Source organism: Schistocerca serialis, chromosome 2 (assembly GCF_023864345.2).
Source record: "Schistocerca serialis cubense isolate TAMUIC-IGC-003099 chromosome 2, iqSchSeri2.2, whole genome shotgun sequence".
NCBI classification, from domain to species: Eukaryota; Metazoa; Arthropoda; class Insecta; order Orthoptera; family Acrididae; genus Schistocerca; species Schistocerca serialis.
Genome location: NC_064639.1, coordinates 34,681,180 through 34,698,399, shown reverse-complemented (window position 1 = coordinate 34,698,399; position 17,220 = coordinate 34,681,180). Strand labels below are relative to the sequence as shown.

The following is a 17,220-nucleotide window of genomic DNA, read 5'->3' as shown; positions in this document are numbered from 1 at the left end:
ACTGAAAGACCTGAGTCGAAACAAGACCCCCGGAGTAGACAACATTCCATTAGAACTACTGACAGCCTTGGGAGAGCCAGTCCTGACAAAACTCTACCATCTGGTGAGCAAGATGTATGAGAAAGGCTAAATACCCTCAGACTTCAAGAAGAATATAATAATTCCAATCCCAAAGAAAGCAGGTGTTGACAGACGTGAAAATTACCGAACTATCAGTTTAATAAGTCACGGCTGCAAAATACTAACGCGAATTCTTTACAGACGAATGGAAAAACTAGTAGAAGCTGACCTCGGGGAAGTTCAGTTTGGATTCCATAGAAATATCGGAACATGTGAGGCAATACTGACCCTACGACTTATCTTAGAAGCTAGATTAAGGAAAAGCAAACCTACGTTTCTAGCATTTGTAGACTTAGAGAAAGCTTTCGAGAATGTTGACTGGAATACTCTCTTTCAAATTCTAAATGTGGCAGGGGAAAAATACAGGGAGCGAAAAGCTATTTACAATTTGTACAGAAACCAGATGGCAGTTATAAGAGTCGAGGGACATGAAAGGGAAGCAGTGGTTCGGGAGGGAGTGAGACAGGGTTGTAGCCTCTCCATGATGCTATTCAATCTGTATATTGATCAAGCAGTGAAGGAATCAAAAGAAAAATTCGGAGTAGGTATTAAAATCCATGGAGAAGAAATAAAAACTTTGAGATTCGCCGATGACATTGTAATTCTGTCAGAGACAGCAAAGGACTTGGAAGAGCAGCTGAACGGAATGGACAGTGTCTTGAAAGGAGGGTATAAGATGAACATCAACAAAAGCAAAACGAGTATAATGGAATGTAGTCGAATTAAGTCGGGTGATGCTGAGGGAATTAGATTAGGAAATGAGACACTTAAAGTAGTAAAGGAGTTTTGTTATTTGAGGAGCAAAATAACTGATGATGGACGAAGTAGAGAGGATATAAAATGTAGACTGGCAATGGCAAGGAAAGCATTTCTGAAGAAGAGAAATTTGTTAACATCGAGTGTAGATTTAAGTGTCAGGAAGTCGTTTCTGAAAGTATTTGTATGGAGTGTAGCCATGTATGGAAGTGAAACATGGACGATAAATAGTTTGGACATGAAGAGAATAGATGCTTTCGAAATGTGGTGCTACAGAAGAATGCTGAAGATTAGATGGGTAGATCACATAACTAATGAGGAGGTACTGAATAGGATTGGGGAGAAGAGAAGTTTGTGGCACAACGTGACTAGAAGAAGGGATCGGTTGGTAGGACATGTTCTGAGGCATCAAAGGATCACCAATTTGGTATTGGAGGGCAGCATGGAGGGTAAAAATCGTAGGGGGAGACCAAGAGATGAATACACCAAACAGATACAGAAGGATGTAGGCTGCAGTAGGTACTGGGAGATGAAGAAACTTGCACAGGATAGAGTAGCATGGAGAGCTGCATCAAACCAGTCTCTGGACTGAAGACCACAACAACAACAACATTGTCAAAACGGAATTAAATACTAAATTGTAAATTACAAAAATCTTTTATCCACTACACAATGGATTCCTGTTTCAAGGAATGAATGTGGGCACTAAAATAAATTGTGATCTTCCTAAAATTATTAAATAATGTTAAAATGGTGAAGAAAGGAAGTAAATAATTTGTAATTTGGTGCAGCGCAAATTTTGTAACGTTTGTAAGTGGTATAAAGTGAGCTGCCCTCACGTGTCCATCCGTTTGGGTGATGGCCGTCTCCATCCCCACACAACTGACCTAAAAGACACGACAACACCGCGTGTGCAGTGTTGCTGTTTAGCAGTACATATGGATGGGCGTGACCGTGAGCGCCGATCTACGCCTCGTGATATTGAAGTATCTGTACATCGTACAACAAATTTAATAGTTTTTTCACATGGTTTATGACCACTGACGTAAAGGAAGATGTTCCCACTTTTTTCTTTTTCTTTTAAGTAGCCTTTGTTCTTCTTTAGAACTGAGGAAATTTCCATAGCACATTTCAGTTAAAATCGTTTCAGAGGTTTAGTCATGAAAACTTTGCATACAGAATTATCTTCACATTTACTCGTACTTTATTAGTGTGGCCCTTTCGAGACTGTGCCCGAGTGTACAAGAGTGAACCAAAATCAGTCATAGGCACTTTCACTCTCATAAAGCAGATACTGAAGCGTTTTTTACCAAATTGCGTTGCACATTCATAGGCAAGATAATGTGTGAACTATTCTTTAACTAACAAGTAGCGCATGGAATACAGAGTGTAAATATAAGCGTACTCTGTCGGCACGCTGACTTGCGGGTGTCCGAGACGAAGGCAAGAGGAATGGGAAAGTTACTGGGGAACGGGAGCAAGTTGGTTCTTGTGAAAGTGAAGGTTTTCTCTCTTCCCTACTGTTTATCACAAGCTGTCAGTTCGGCAAGGACCCCATTCCGACACGAATTAAAGGTTTGTATGTTCGTATTAGAAGTTCTTCCGTAAGCAAATCACTTTCATGACGCGTCAGTTATTTTGCAGGCAAAAGCATACATTTTTTTCCAGATTCCTGGGGTGGATTGATTTACTACAGCGGGGTCGCGGACCTCAGGTAGATCAGATGCAAGCGAAGGGGAAATGTAATTGTGAAACCAGGTTTACTAAGATGAAACGTGGGTGCATCACTAGGAACTGTTAACAGACACTCCATATCACTGCCAATAATCTGATTTATTGTCAGTCCTATACGTTTTAGGTAAAAAAAAAATTCGTTGCCTGAAGATTCGAGTATAACATAGGAGGTGAAATGTCTGATCAAATGGCTCTGAGCACTCTGGGACTTAATGTATATGGTCATCAGTCGAAATGTCTGAATAAGGATGGAATGTGTATGAGTAATGATTAACAGCGGTTTAACATTTACATGTCTTATCTTATTTGACTCCTTTCACTATTGGTTGGTAAATAGTACAAAATGAAAATGTACTGTTTAACTTACATTTCACCTTTCTTCTCGTAGGTGGCAGATGATTATTACAATTTTACATATCTTTCCTCAGAACACTTTTCTTTATGTGTAAAATCAGTATTAATTATCGTGACAACAGCTGTCACATTTTTATTTTTCCCTTCATTAAGAGTTAAACTTCAGTTAACGTTTCACGACTATTATCCATCAATTTAAAACTATTTAGTAGATATTATTTTATAAAACTGTGGTAGACATCATAAATTATCTTCTTGAAATAAGATATCAACATATTTATACATCTCTTTCTTGATACTATAATATCTGCCACGAAACTGTCCCCATTGTTGACAAACTAAAGGCGATATTTTATGATATTATAAGAGTTATGATACGGAGCTATAGAAATTACCTTTTTGTCAAGGTTAACTGTGTCTTAAAAAATATTGCTTAAAACTCTCTGTTGATTCCTGCTGATACTTCAAAAAATAGATCGGTGTCCCTTTGATCACTTTTCACCATAATATTTTGGCTGTTTCAAGAATGGTTGAAAAAGTCCAGTGTTTGTATCATACAGCACATTTAGGTAAACTTATATCATCTACCCTCCTCCAGATTTATGAGAGTCTAAATTAATGGTAGTTCCTTCATTTCAGAATCTACATGAATGGATTCGACTAAGTATTGTATTACATGTCCATGTAAAAACGAAAAAACGGTGGGTGAATGGTATTTTAATTGAAAGAGATATTACAATTCAAACTGGAATGTTCTACTAAAAATCAATTATTTTTTAATACAAGTCAACAACTCAATTCTGGAAACAGTTTATAAAAACAGCGTAGACATTATTCACCGCATGTAGGATATATGATGATGTCTTGAACCTGAAACAGACAATAATTTTACTCAGTTATTTACCATATTCCAAGGTTGATTTAGAAAAATATAGTAACCTATTCTAATAAATACGTGATAGACAGCTGTACATGCTTAGAGCATCTGAAAAACATAGTCCGGTGAATGATTTAGATGTTTCTCTTATGAGTGTCTTCCAGTGCAATGCTGATAAATTTTAATAATAATTCTCTTTTAATGTCGTTGTTTCAGTGATATATCGATGAAACTATGATCCACAGAATATTGTAAAAAATTGACAGAAATTGTTACAATATGTAAATATCTCTATGCATGACAATGAAGTCTGTCGTCAGCTTGCAACAAAATTGTCCGAAGCAATAAATTTGCTTATTATTAATTAAAGAAGGTAGCTTGTTTATAAGTTTCTTACATGTGTATGTACAAATGAATGGAAAGTCAAAAGTTTGAAAATCACAAAAGTTGCAGAAAATAGGAAGAAACTTTGTCAACGATTGAAGAACGGGAAAAATGTTTATAATATAATAATAATTATAATTGTTAGTTACCAAGTATAGACAAGATACTTCAGTTATGTGCAGTGAACACTATAATTAGATGATAGGTTTTTCGGAGACGTTTTACCAGGGAAGGTAACTTCGTAGATCGAATAAAGATCCTATTTTAGTACAATTTTAGAAGTTATTAATAAAAATTTACAGTAAAGCTGCATGCTCTCGGGAAAAATTACGGCTGTAGTTTCCCCTTGCTTTCAACCGTTCGCAGTACCAACACAGCAAGGCCGATTTGGTTAGTGTTACAAGGCCAGATCAGTCAATCATCCAGACTGTTTGCCCTGCAACTACTGAAAAGGCTGCTGCCCCTCTTGAGGAACCACGAGTTTGTCAAGATCCCGAAACATGGGCGCTGTTTCAGAGCTAATAATAGCATGACATATTGAATTAGTTTACTTAAGTAACGTAATTATATTCCGCCAAAAGCTGTCTGTCAACTTGCCTACTTTATTTGTCGATTTGATTTGAGCGTTAATGATAATGACAACTTATGTAGAAAATATTTCCGGTTATGTTAACTTACATATTTTCCGTGTATAAATATATATACTGTGCACACGTAGGCCAACTGGAGATGATCATGCGATAGAAACTGGTTTAGATAAATAAAGTAGGCAATATGTCAGTTTTTGGAAGAACACAATTCTGTTTTTTAAATACATTGCACCTGTGAAATACTTCTCACGTTTGATGAAATCATACTGGAATTCCTGTATCTGTAAACCCCGGCCACCAGCATTGGTAGTTTGACTGCAGGCTGCCAAAGCTCAGGCCCTGCTGGTCACTCTACTTCATAGCAGGTAAACAATACAGCCGACCACAACGAGTTCGTTTTCGAGTAGATCTCCAGCAGACGTCACTGGAACGGGAGGCATCCGCTTCGCCACTGGAGGCGCTGGTGTCGCCGCTGGAGGCGCTGCAAGCACGGTACTACTTCCAGAATGAGGTTTTCACTCTGCAGCGGAGTGTGCGCTGATGTGAAACTCCCTGGCAGATTAAAACTGTGTGCCGGACCGAGACTGTAAGGTTCGCTGGAGAACTTCTGTAAAGTTTGGAAGGTAGTAGACGAGGTACTGGCAGAAGTAAGGCTGTGAGGACGGGGCGTGAGTCGTGCTTGGGTAGCTCAGTTGGTAGAGCACTTGCCCGCGAAAGGCAAAAGTCCCGAGTTCGAGTCTCGGTCCGGCACACAGTTTTAATCTGCCAGGAAGTTTCACGGTACTACTTGCTTCCGCCAGCCGTGAGCCAGCAAGCAGACCGAACACGTCCCTGTCCGCTGTAGTTGTACTTCAGCGGCCGCTCGGCTACGGAACGGATGTTCACCGCATTGACCTATAACGACAGCCAGCCATTGCAGCAGCCGACCTCGCTTCCTATGACCCCGACCCCACTTAGACTCTGTGCTCTCGCGTTGGTGTACGCCGGTTCACTTGAATATTGTTATCTTACCAAATAACTTCTGTCAGCGATAGGTGTCCAACTGGACTCTGAATCACACCAATTAACCATCTGTAGTGACTGAACATAGGTACAAGGAAGTTAACTGCGAAGACACCATGGTTCACGGAAGAAATACTTCAGTTAATCGACGGAGGACGGAAGTACAAAAACGTTCCAGGAAATTCAGGAATACAGAAATAAAAGTCACTTAGGGGGAAGTAGGAAGTGCCAGGAAGCTAAGGCGAACAGGCTCCATGAAAAATGTGAGGAAATCGAAAAAAATGGTTCAAATGGCTCTAAGGGCTATGGGACTTAACATCTGAGGTCATCAGTCCCCTAGAACTTAGAACCACTTAAACCTAACTAACCTAAGGACATCATACACATCCATGCCCGAGGCACGATTCGAACCTGCGACCGTAGCAGCAGTGCGGTTCCGAACTAAGGAGTCTAGAACCGATCGGCCACCACGGCCGGCTAAATCTAAAAAGAAATGATTGTCGAAAGGATGGACTCAGCATATAGAAAAGACAAAACAACCTTTGTTGAAATTAAAAACAATGGCGGCAACATTAAGAGTGCAATGATAACTCCACTCTCAAATGCAGACGAGAGTGCGGACAGGTGGAAAGAGTACACTAAGGGCCTCTATGAGTGGGTGGACTTGCGTGAAGACGTGATAGAAGAAGAAACAGACTCGATAGGGAAGAGAGAGAGGAGCCAGTATTAGAGCCAGAATTTAAACGAGCTCTAGGATCAAATAAGGCAGAAGAGATAGATAACATTCCACCGGAATTTCTAAAATCATTGGGGGAAGTGACAACAAAGCGACTGTTCACGTTGGTGTGTAGAGTGTACGAGACTGGCCGATATACCATCGGAAAAGCATCATCCACACTATTCCGAAGACAGCAAGAGCCGACAAGCGCGAGAATTATCGAGCAATCAACTTAACAGCTGCTGACAAGAATAATATACAGGAGAATGGAAAAGAAAATTGAGGACCTGTTAGACGACGATCAGTTTCACTTTAGGAGAGATAAAGGCAACAGAGAAGCAGTTCTTACTTTTCGGATGGTAATGGAAACAAGATTTTAGAAAAATCAAGACATGTTTATAGGATTTGTCGACCTGGAAAAAGCGTTCGGCATTGGTAAATGGTGCAAGATGGTCGAAATCCTGAGAAAAACAGCGGTAAGCTATGGTGAAAGACGGGTAATATACAACATATGTACGAATGAAGAAGCAACAATAATAGTGTAAGACCAGTAACGAAGTGCTTTGATTAAAAAGGGTGTAAGACAGGGAAGTAGTCTCTCGCCAATGTCGGAAATAAAAGGAAGGTTCAAGAGTGGGATAAAAATTCATAGTGAAAGGATATCAATGATTAGATTCGCTGATGACATTCCTATCCCCAGTTAAAGTGAAGAACAATTACGGGACCTATTCAGTGGAATGAATAGTCTAATGAGTACAGAATATGGACTGAGAATAAATCGAAGCAGAAATGAAAACAGCGAGAAACTTAACATCACAATTGGTGCTCACGAAGTAGATCAAGTTAAGGAATCCCGCTACATAGGCAGCAAAATAACCCATGACGGACGGAACAAGGAGGACGTAAAAAGCAGACTAGCACTGGTATAAAGGGCATTCATGGCCAACAAAAGTCTATATAGCCCTCAATGTCAGGAAAAGTTTTCTGAGAATGTACTTTTGGAGCACGGCATTGTATGTTAGTAAAACATGTACTGTGCGAAAGGCGAAACGGGAGAGAACAGAAGTATAGGAGATGTGGAGCTACAGAAGAATATTGAAAATTAGGTGAACTGATAAGCTAAGGAATGAGGAGATAGTCCGCAAAGTCGGAGAGGAAAGAATGCGTGAAAAACATTGACAAGAAGAAGAGAGAGAATGAGAGGCCGTCCGTTCATACATCAGGGAAAAATTTCCATGGTGCTAGAGGGAGCTGTATAGGGTAAAAACTGTAGAGGAAGACAGAGATTAGAATACATCCAACATATAACAGAGGATGTTGGCTCCAAGTGCTAATCTGAAATTTAAAAAAAAGGCAGTATTTGTCCTTATCAAACGTCAGATCAAGAAGATTCTTATTTTCTGTGTTATCAGATTCAATCTCTTTGCTTCCTAGGGGCTTTGGTTGTGAATCTTTTCATTTTTGTGTTGTTGAAGTAAAGGTTTTATTTTATCACTACCTGGGAATCGTGTTTTCATGGATGTGTACTCACTCTGATCACTACAGGAATAGTGAAAGTGCTCGAAAAGTAATGCTTATCTTATTTCGAACGTAATTTTCATCATGTCTTACATGCGATGCCTAGTGTCAAGGGAAAACGTCAGTTTGGTCTCGTTACAAATCGAAATGTGTTTTCAAAATGAATTATATCCATCCGTTTGACAAAGCGCCTTCACATGAGCCTTGTGTGACTTTCGGTTTAAAGATATGTATTGACAGAGGCAGCAAACCACGGACAATACTCATAAATTTAGCACATATGGAGTATCGTTGCTGCATCGTGGTAGCAAGCAGATAGTGGGGCCCACGCCAGCGCACAAGACACAGTCGAGCGAGGGAGGTGGGGCGAACACGTGTTTGCTGACGTCATAAACGCTAGAGCAAATGTCATTACATGGAATAGAGCACTAGGCTAATGTGGGACTGCTCCATTGAATAAGGACATAAAATCAACCGAAAGAAACAATTTTGTTTGCAACTAGAGAGAAAATGAGCATCAATATCAGTATTTATCGCGTTGACTCCATACAAACACCGCGAAACTAAACTACAAATAAACATATCAAAAAAAGTTTTGCATCACCTCGGTTCCGAGAGTTCCGGAACCTGTACAGAAAATTGGAATAGAGATCAACATAAACATCATTTCCTCCCTTTTCATAGCTCATGAAAACCGTACATTGCACCATACAGCGAGACCTGCACAGGTGGTGGTCTAGATTGCTGTACACACCGGTACCACTGATACATAGTAGCATGTACTCTTGCATTGATGCATGTCTGTATTCGTCGTGGCATACTGTCCACAAGTTCATCAAGGCACTGTTGGTCCAGATTGTCCTCAACGGTGATTCGGCGTAGATCCTTCAGAGTTGTTGGTGGGTCACGTCGTTCATAAACGGCCCTTTTCAATCTACCCCAGGCATCTACGATAGAGTTCATGTCTGGGGAACATGCTGGCCACTCTAGTCGAGCGATGTCGTTATCCTGAGGGAAGTCATTCACAAGAAGTGCACGATGGGAGCGCGAACTGTCGTCCATGAAGACTAAAGCCTCGCTAATATAGTGCCGATATGGTTGCACTATCGGCCGAAGGGTGGCATTCACGTATCGTACAGCCCACCAGCGGTGCACGTCGACCCTACATAATGCCATCCCAAAACAGCAGGGAACCTCCCCCTAACTGCAGTACTCACTGGACAGTGTCTAAGGCGTTGAGCATGAACGGGTTGCCTCCAAACACGTCTCCGACGATTGTCTGGTTGAAGGCATATGCGACACTCATCGGTGAAGAGAACGTGATGCCAATCCTGAGCAGTCCTTTAGGTATGTTGTTGGGCCCATGTGTACCGCGCCGAATGGTGTGGTTGGAAAGATGGACCTCGCCATGGAAGTTGGAAGTGAAGCCTATTGCACACAGTTTGAGTCGTACCATGACGTCCTGTGGCTGCACGAAAAGCGTTGCTGTCAGGGTTCCTCCGAGCCATAATCCGCAGGTAGCCGCCATCCACTGCAGTAGCAGCCCTTGGGCGGCCTGAGCGAGGCGTGTCATCGACAGTTCCTGTCTCTCTGTACCTCGTCCACGTCCGAACAACATCGCTTTGGTTCACTCAGAGACGCCTGGACACTTATCTTGTTGAGAGCCCTTCCTGACACAAAGTAACAATGCGGACGCGATCAAACCGTGGTATTGGCCGTCTAGGCATGGTTAAACTATAGATAACACGAGCGGTGTACCTCCTTCATGGTGGAATCACTGGAACTGATCGGCTGTCAGACCCTCTCGTCTAATAGGCGCTGCTCATGCATGGTTTGCCGGCCGCGGTGGTTCGCGGTTCTAGGCGCTCAGTCCGGAACCGCGCGACTGCTACGGTCGCAGGTTCGAATCCTGCCTCGGGCATGGATGCACGTAATGTCAGGTTAGTTAGGTTTAAGTAGTTCTAAGTTCTAGGGGACTGATGACCACGGATGTTAAGTCCCATAGTGCTCAGAGCCATTTGAACCATTTGCATGGTTGTTTACATCTCTGAACAGTTCAAAATTGGTTCAAATGGCTCTGTGCACTATGCGGCTTAACTTCTGAGGTCATCAGTCGCCTAGAACTTAGAACTAATTAAACCTAACTAACCTAAGGACATCACACACATCCATGCCCGAGGCAGGATTCAAACCTGCGACCGTAGCGGTCGCTCGTTTCCAGACTGTAGCGCCTAGAACCGCACGGCCACTCCGGCCGGCTCTCTGAACAGTCAAAGGGACTGTGTCTGTGATACAATACCCAAGGTCAACGTCTATCTTCAGGAGTTCTGGGAACCGGGGTGGCGCAAAACTTTTTTTGATGTGTGTATCTGCCGCAACACTAGAGTAAATGTGCCGGACGATTGACAGGAGGAACGCACGGCGTAAATAGAATTTGGAGAGAAAGGTGACCTCGTCTACGAAAATAGAAGAAAAATGTACCTCTTCTTTCGTGAATGTGTCGGTGACAGAAAGCTTTACAACTGTAGGCCACAAAAATTTTTACTACTTACTCTCATCAAATATTTGGCAGGAACCAAACCAAATTTTACCATAAAGTTAAATCTCATCTTGACACATTTTAGAATTTTTCTGTTCACTAGAATAACTTGTTCGTCTTTGTTATTACATTGAAGTATGGTTCACCAACCACAAAGGTAGTGTCAAAGGCTAACGCTTTCCTAGTTTGAATAAATTTTTGCCCCTCCGGTGATTAGTAATTTAAGACAAGCGCATGAAAGCTATTGCAGAAGGCCAGAGCATTGAAGCTCCAGTCCTCTTGCGTCATCTGTTCACAGCAGACAAGAGTGTGGTTGTGGCGAATGCCGCTGTCAGAATGCCTCTGGTGGTCAAGGGGCTCCAGCTACATTTTAGGGGGTGGACTACTACGGTTGGTAGTTTATAGGTTACAGGCTGGTGTCACCCTGATAGATGTATGAAGTGGACTAAATATCTGTCATCTTATTGAGCTAGTTTTCCTACAGTGAGCATCTTGTCCAGAAGTTTCACTTAAATGCTGCATATGACGAGAGAAATTTGTTGGTTAGTGCTCAAAGGAATAGGGCAGCTTTTTCACATCAACTCTGGTCATTCCCCGCTGCCACCACAGGCGATATATTTGAGGTATGGTTCTTCAAGAATGTGATACGTGTCAGATATGGCCGAGAAAGTATGTGGCAGTGGAAAGAGAGGACATCTACATTTTCATGCCGGTGTGCACATTACACTGAGGAACAGCCAAATATTGTTCAGGGCTTGGATGAGGTCCAAAGTAGCTGACAAGGCGACGAGAGACGTCCAGAATCTGATCAAAATTGTCCGGACATCTGTTACTGGACATTAATATGAGGCGTGTACACACTTCGCCTTTACGACGTTCTGAACTCAGCTGGGGACATTTTCAATGAGGGTTCCAAATGTCTGTGTGGAAATGACAGTCATTCTTCGTCAAGAGCCGAAACCAGAGTAGAACCGTAGACACAGAGGTGTGGAGCGAAGTCGGCGTTTAACGCGTCACGCAGGAGTTCCGTCGGGTTCACGTTGGGACTATGACAGGATACTCCCTGTCAGGGATGTTAGTATCCACAAACCGTTGTCTGGTACCGCGCGCCGCGGTATTTGAATCCGCGCCAGACGTCATGGACGTCGAAGACCTCTAGAGGTCTCTGCACCATCGCGCCGTAAGCTGCGGCGGCGCGCGCCTCCTAGCCCGCATTTAGTGTGAGGGCGCCACAGTGGAACACGTGGTTCCAGCGGCCAATAGCGGCGCCCCCGATAGACTACTTAAACGCCTGCCTCTCGCTCAGCCAGTGCTTTCAACGGTCCCAACGCCTTCTCCAGAATCACCTTGATCTTTTTGCTGCATGGTGTAACCAGTGGCTCCTGAAAATCAATTCTTTCAAGACCCAGGCAATCATCGTAAGTCATACCACTCACTCCTTCTGGCTCCTGGATTTCTCCCTTACTGTCTGCGCCCGTCCTGTCCGCCTCACCCCCCCCCCCCCCCTCACCTACCTTGGCCTCAGCATTGACCGTCACCTCACCTGGAACCCTCATCTCCGCTCCATCCAATCCAAAGCCCACAACCGCCTCCGACTCCTCAAACTCCTCTCTGGCTGGACATGGGGGTTGCACCCCTCTACCATCCTCCACACCTACAAGTCCTTAATCTGTCCCATCCTCTGTTATGCCAGTCCCGCCTGGATATCAGCTCCTTCCAAATTCTATAAGTACCTCCAGATCCTTGAGCGTCATGCACTCTGCCTCGCCTTACGTATACGCCTCCCGTCTCTCACGCGGATCCTCTATGATCTCATTCCTTTCCCCCATCTGTTCCTATTCCTCGAACATATCCGCATCCTCTACACCTCCCGCCGCCTTGATCCCCCTCACCCTCTGGTTGCTCCTCTCCTCTCCCATCCCTGCCCCCTGCCACATCTTCACTGTTGTGTCTCCCCTACCCTCCATCTCTACACCCTTCATCCCCTTTCCCAAGGTGGCTTCCATCAACTCCCCCTCCTGGATAATGCCCTCTCTCCCTCCATTTATCCTTCCTATCAACTCTGATCCTCAATCCCCTTCCTTTCCCCTGTCCTTTTCCCGGGCTCCCTCTCCCCCCACTCCATCCTCTTTTTCCCCCACCTCCCCTCTCTCTGCCCCCTTCTCTCCCCCGAGTCCTTTTGCATTTCCCTCCTCTGCCTCCTCTCATTCCCTCTCGCATCTGCCCTGCCCCTCTCCCCTATTGTTAGTCCTCTCCCTCCTTGGTCCCCCCCCCTTTTTCGTTTTTTTTCCTTCCTCCCTCCTTGTTCTTCCCCCTCCTTCAGGTCCCCCCCCCCCATCTGCCTTTGGCTCGGGAGTGTCATCTTTTGTGCCGCCATTTTCGTGCAGTGTTTTACAGTGAGTGTTTTACAGCGAGTGTTCCGTGTTGTGTTTTTTGGGAAGTGTTGCGAACGGCCATCATACTGTCGCTGGGTGAGCTTTTTATCTCTTGCGAACAGAAACCAGATTGTCGCCATGTTTTTTAATTGTGTGTGTACTATGTTACTTGTCTGATTCCCGTGTCTTTTATTAACATTGCCAACCCCTTTTGCTTTCTGTTGTAACTTTGCGCATTTTTCCGCCATTTTTCACTTTACGTCACCGTTTTATCGCCTGTTTTTCTTGTTTATTTTCTTCTTCCATTTTTTTTTTAAAGTCTGTAGGCTGTAGAGCAGCGTACTAAGCTGCTGCCAGCCCGCCCCCTTCGGGGGGAATTGAAAATCAATAAAGGAAAAAAAAAAGCTCAGCCAGCATTTTCCTCTCCTTCGCCCCCCCCCCCCCACCCTTTTATTTTCCCATCATCTTTCCAGGTTCCCCCCACCTGCCCTCGGCTGTGGTGTGTCATATTTGTGACAACTTCTTAGTGCACTGTTCAAGTGAGTGTTCAGTGTTGTGCATCTTTTCCAAAGTGTTGCAAACAGAAATCATGCTGTCGCTGGGTGTGAATTTTATGTCTCTTGCGAACAGAAACCAGACTGTCGCCGTGTTTTTTAATTGTCAGTCTATTATTTTACCTGTCTACTTCATATGTATTTTATCAGAATCATCATCCATTTGTTTCTATGTCTCAAGTTCCACGATTTTTTCCGCCATGTTACCATTTAAGTCTCCGATTTTATCGCCTGTTTTTATTATTTATTATCTTCCCCTTTTTAAAACAAATTCTGTAGGCTGAAGAGCGGCATACTAAGCTGCTGCCAGCCGGACCCCTTCGGGGGGAATCGAAATTCAATAAAGAAAAAAAAAGGAAAAAAAAAAAGATCAGCCAGCCAGTCTAATCTCGCGTACGTCTGTGGACACATCGACTCGCATTAGAGAGGTAACTTACTTTCCTGTTCTGTGTACGAGTGGACGTGTTTGTTAAGTTTCCTTGTGACTCCATTGTTCGAACTTGTTGTTGTTCGTTGTGTCCTTCGTTGCTCGTGTCCGTCCTCTCCCGTTGTGTTGTTGTTCGTGGGCCTACATCTACATCTACATCTACATTGATACTCCGCAAGCCACCCAACGGTGTGTGGCGGAGGGCACTTTACGTGCCACTGTCATTACCTCCCTTTCCTGTTCCAGTCGCGTATGGTTCGCGGGAAGAACGACTGTCTGAAAGCCTCCATGCGCGCTCTAATCTCTCTAATTTTACATTCGTGATCTCCTGGGGAGGTATAAGTAGGGGGAAGCAATATATTCGATACCTCATCCAGAAACGCACCCTCTCGAAACCTGGCGAGCAAGCTACACCGCGATGCAGAGCGCCTCTCTTGCAGAGTCTGCCACTTGAGTTTATTAAACATCTCCGTAACGCTATCACGGTTACCAAATAACCCGGTGACAAAACGCGCCGCTCTTCTTTGGATCTTCTCTATCTCCTCCGTCAACCCGACCTGGTACGGATCCCACACTGATGAGCAATACTCAAGTATATGTCTAACGAGTGTTTTGTAAGCCATCTCCTTTGTTGATGGACTACATTTTCTAAGCACTCTCCCAATGAATCTCAACCTGGTACCCGCCTTACCAACAATTAATTTTATATGATCATTCCACTTCAAATCGTTCCGTACGCACACTCCCAGATATTTTACAGAAGTAACTGCTACCAGTGTTTGTCCCGCTATCATATAATCATACAATAAAGGATCCTTCTTTCTATGTATTCGCAATACATTACATTTGTCTATGTTAAGGGTCAGTTGCCACTCCCTGCACCAAGTGCCTATCCGCTGCAGATCTTCCTGTATTTCGCTACAATTTTCTAATGCAGCAACTTCTCTGTATACTACAGCATCATCCGCGAAAAGCCGCATGGAACTTCCGACACTATCTACTAGGTCATTTATATATATTGTGAAAAGCAATGGTCCCATAACACTCCCCTGTGGCACGCCAGAGGTTACTTTAACGTCTGTAGACGTCTCTCCATTGATAACAACATGCTGTGTTCTGTTTGCTAAAAACTCTTCAATCCAGCCACACAGCTGGTCTGATATTCCGTAGGCTCTTACTTTGTTTATCAGGCGACAGTGCGGAACTGTATCGAACGCCTTCCGGAAGTCAAGAAAAATAGCATCTACCTGGGAGCCTGTATCTAATATTTTCTGGGTCTCATGAACAAATAAGGCGAGTTGGGTCTCACACGATCGCTGTTTCCGGAATCCATGTTGATTCCTACATAGTAGATTCTGGGTTTCCAGAAATGACATGATACGCGAGCAAAAAACATGTTCTAAAATTCTACAAGAGATCGACGTAAGAGATATAGGTCTATAGTTTTGCGCATCTGCTCGACGACCCTTCTTGAAGACTGGGACTATCTGTGCTCTTTTCCAATCATTTGGAACCCTCCGTTCCTCTAGGGACTTGCGGTACACGGCTGTTAGAAGGGGGGCAAGTTCTTTCGCGTACTCTGTGTAGAATCGAATTGGTATCCCGTCAGGTCCAGTGGACTTTTCTCTATTGAGTGATTCCAGTTGCTTTTCTATTCCTTGGACACTTATTTCGATGTCAGCCATTTTTTCGTTTGTGCGAGGATTTAGAGAAGGAACTGCAGTGCGGTCTTCCTCTGTGAAACAGCTTTGGAAAAAGGTGTTTAGTATTTCAGCTTTACGCGTGTCATCCTCTGTTTCAGTGCCATCATCATCCCGTAGTGTCTGGATATGCTGTTTCGAGCCACTTACTGATTTAACGTAAGACCAGAACTTCCTAGGATTTTCTGTCAAGTCGGTACATAGAATTTTACTTTCGAATTCAATGAACGCTTCACGCATAGCCCTCCTTACGCTAACTTTGACATCGTTTAGCTTCTGTTTGTCTGAGAGGTTTTGGCTGCGTTTAAACTTGGAGTGGAGCTCTCTTTGCTTTCGCAGTAGTTTCCTAACTTTGTTGTTGTACCACGGTGGATTTTTCCCGTCCCTCACAGTTTTACTCGGCACGTACCTGTCTAAAACGCATTTTACGATTGCCTTGAACTTTTTCCATAAACACTCAACATTGTCAGTGTCGGAACAGAAATTTTCGTTTTGATCTGTTAGGTAGTCTGAAATCTGCCTTCTATTACTCTTGCTAAACAGATAAACCTTCCTCCCTTTTTTTTATATTCCTATTAACTTCCATATTCAGGGATGCTGCAACGGCCTTATGATCACTGATTCCCTGTTCTGTACATACAGAGTCGAAAAGTTCGGGTCTGTTTGTTATCAGTAGGTCCAAGATGTTATCTCCACGAGTCGGTTCTCTGTTTAATTGCTTGAGGTAATTTTCGGATAGTGCACTCAGTATAATGTCACTCGATGCTCTGTCCCTACCACCCGTCCTAAACATCTGAGTGTCCCAGTCTATATCTGGTAAATTGAAATCTCCACCTAAGACTATAACATGCTGAGAAAATTTATGTGAAATGTATTCCAAATTTTCTCTCAGTTGTTCTGCCACTAATGCTGCTGAGTCGGGAGGTCGGTAAAAGGAGCCAATTATTAACCTAGTTCGGTTGTTTAGTGTAACCTCCACCCATAATAATTCACAGGAACTATCCACTTCTACTTCACTACAGGATAAACTACTACTAACAGCGACGAACACTCCACCACCGGTTGCATGCAATCTATCCTTTCTAAACACCGTCTGTACCTTTGTAAAAATTTCGGCAGAATTTATCTCTGGCTTAAGCCAGCTTTCTGTACCTATAACGATTTCAGCTTCGGTGCTTTCTATCAGCGCTTGAAGTTCCGGTACTTTGCCAACGCAGCTTCGACAGTTGACAATTACAATACCGATTGCTGCTTGGTCCCCGCATGTCCTGACTTTGCCCCGCACCCGTTGAGGCTGTTGCCCTTTCTGTACTTGCCCAAGGCCATCTAACCTAAAAAACCGCCCAGCCCACGCCACACAACCTCTGCTACCCGTGTAGCCGCTTGTTGCGTGTAGTGGACTCCTGACCTATCCAGCGGAACCCGAAACCCCACCACCCTATGGCGCAAGTCGAGGAATCTGCAGCCCACACGGTCGCAGAACCGTCTCAGCCTCTGATTCAGACCCTCCACTCGGCTCTGTACCAAAGGTCCGCAGTCAGTCCTGTCGACGATGCTGCAGATGGTGAGCTC

The 17,220-nt window shown here is 43.7% G+C and overlaps 1 protein-coding gene across 1 annotated transcript in view; it reads right to left on the bottom strand.

Annotated features, from left to right (window-relative positions):
* Positions 1-3,716: 3,716 nt before the first annotated feature.
* LOC126455433 (dehydrogenase/reductase SDR family member 11-like) overlaps positions 3,717-17,220 on the bottom strand; it is a 55,571-nt gene continuing 42,067 nt past the window's right edge. Inside the window, exon 6 of the mRNA XM_050091183.1 lies at positions 3,717-3,834. Within this exon, the coding sequence (XP_049947140.1) occupies positions 3,796-3,834 (39 nt within the window). The 3' untranslated portion in view covers positions 3,717-3,795. The remainder of the gene's footprint in view (positions 3,835-17,220) is intronic.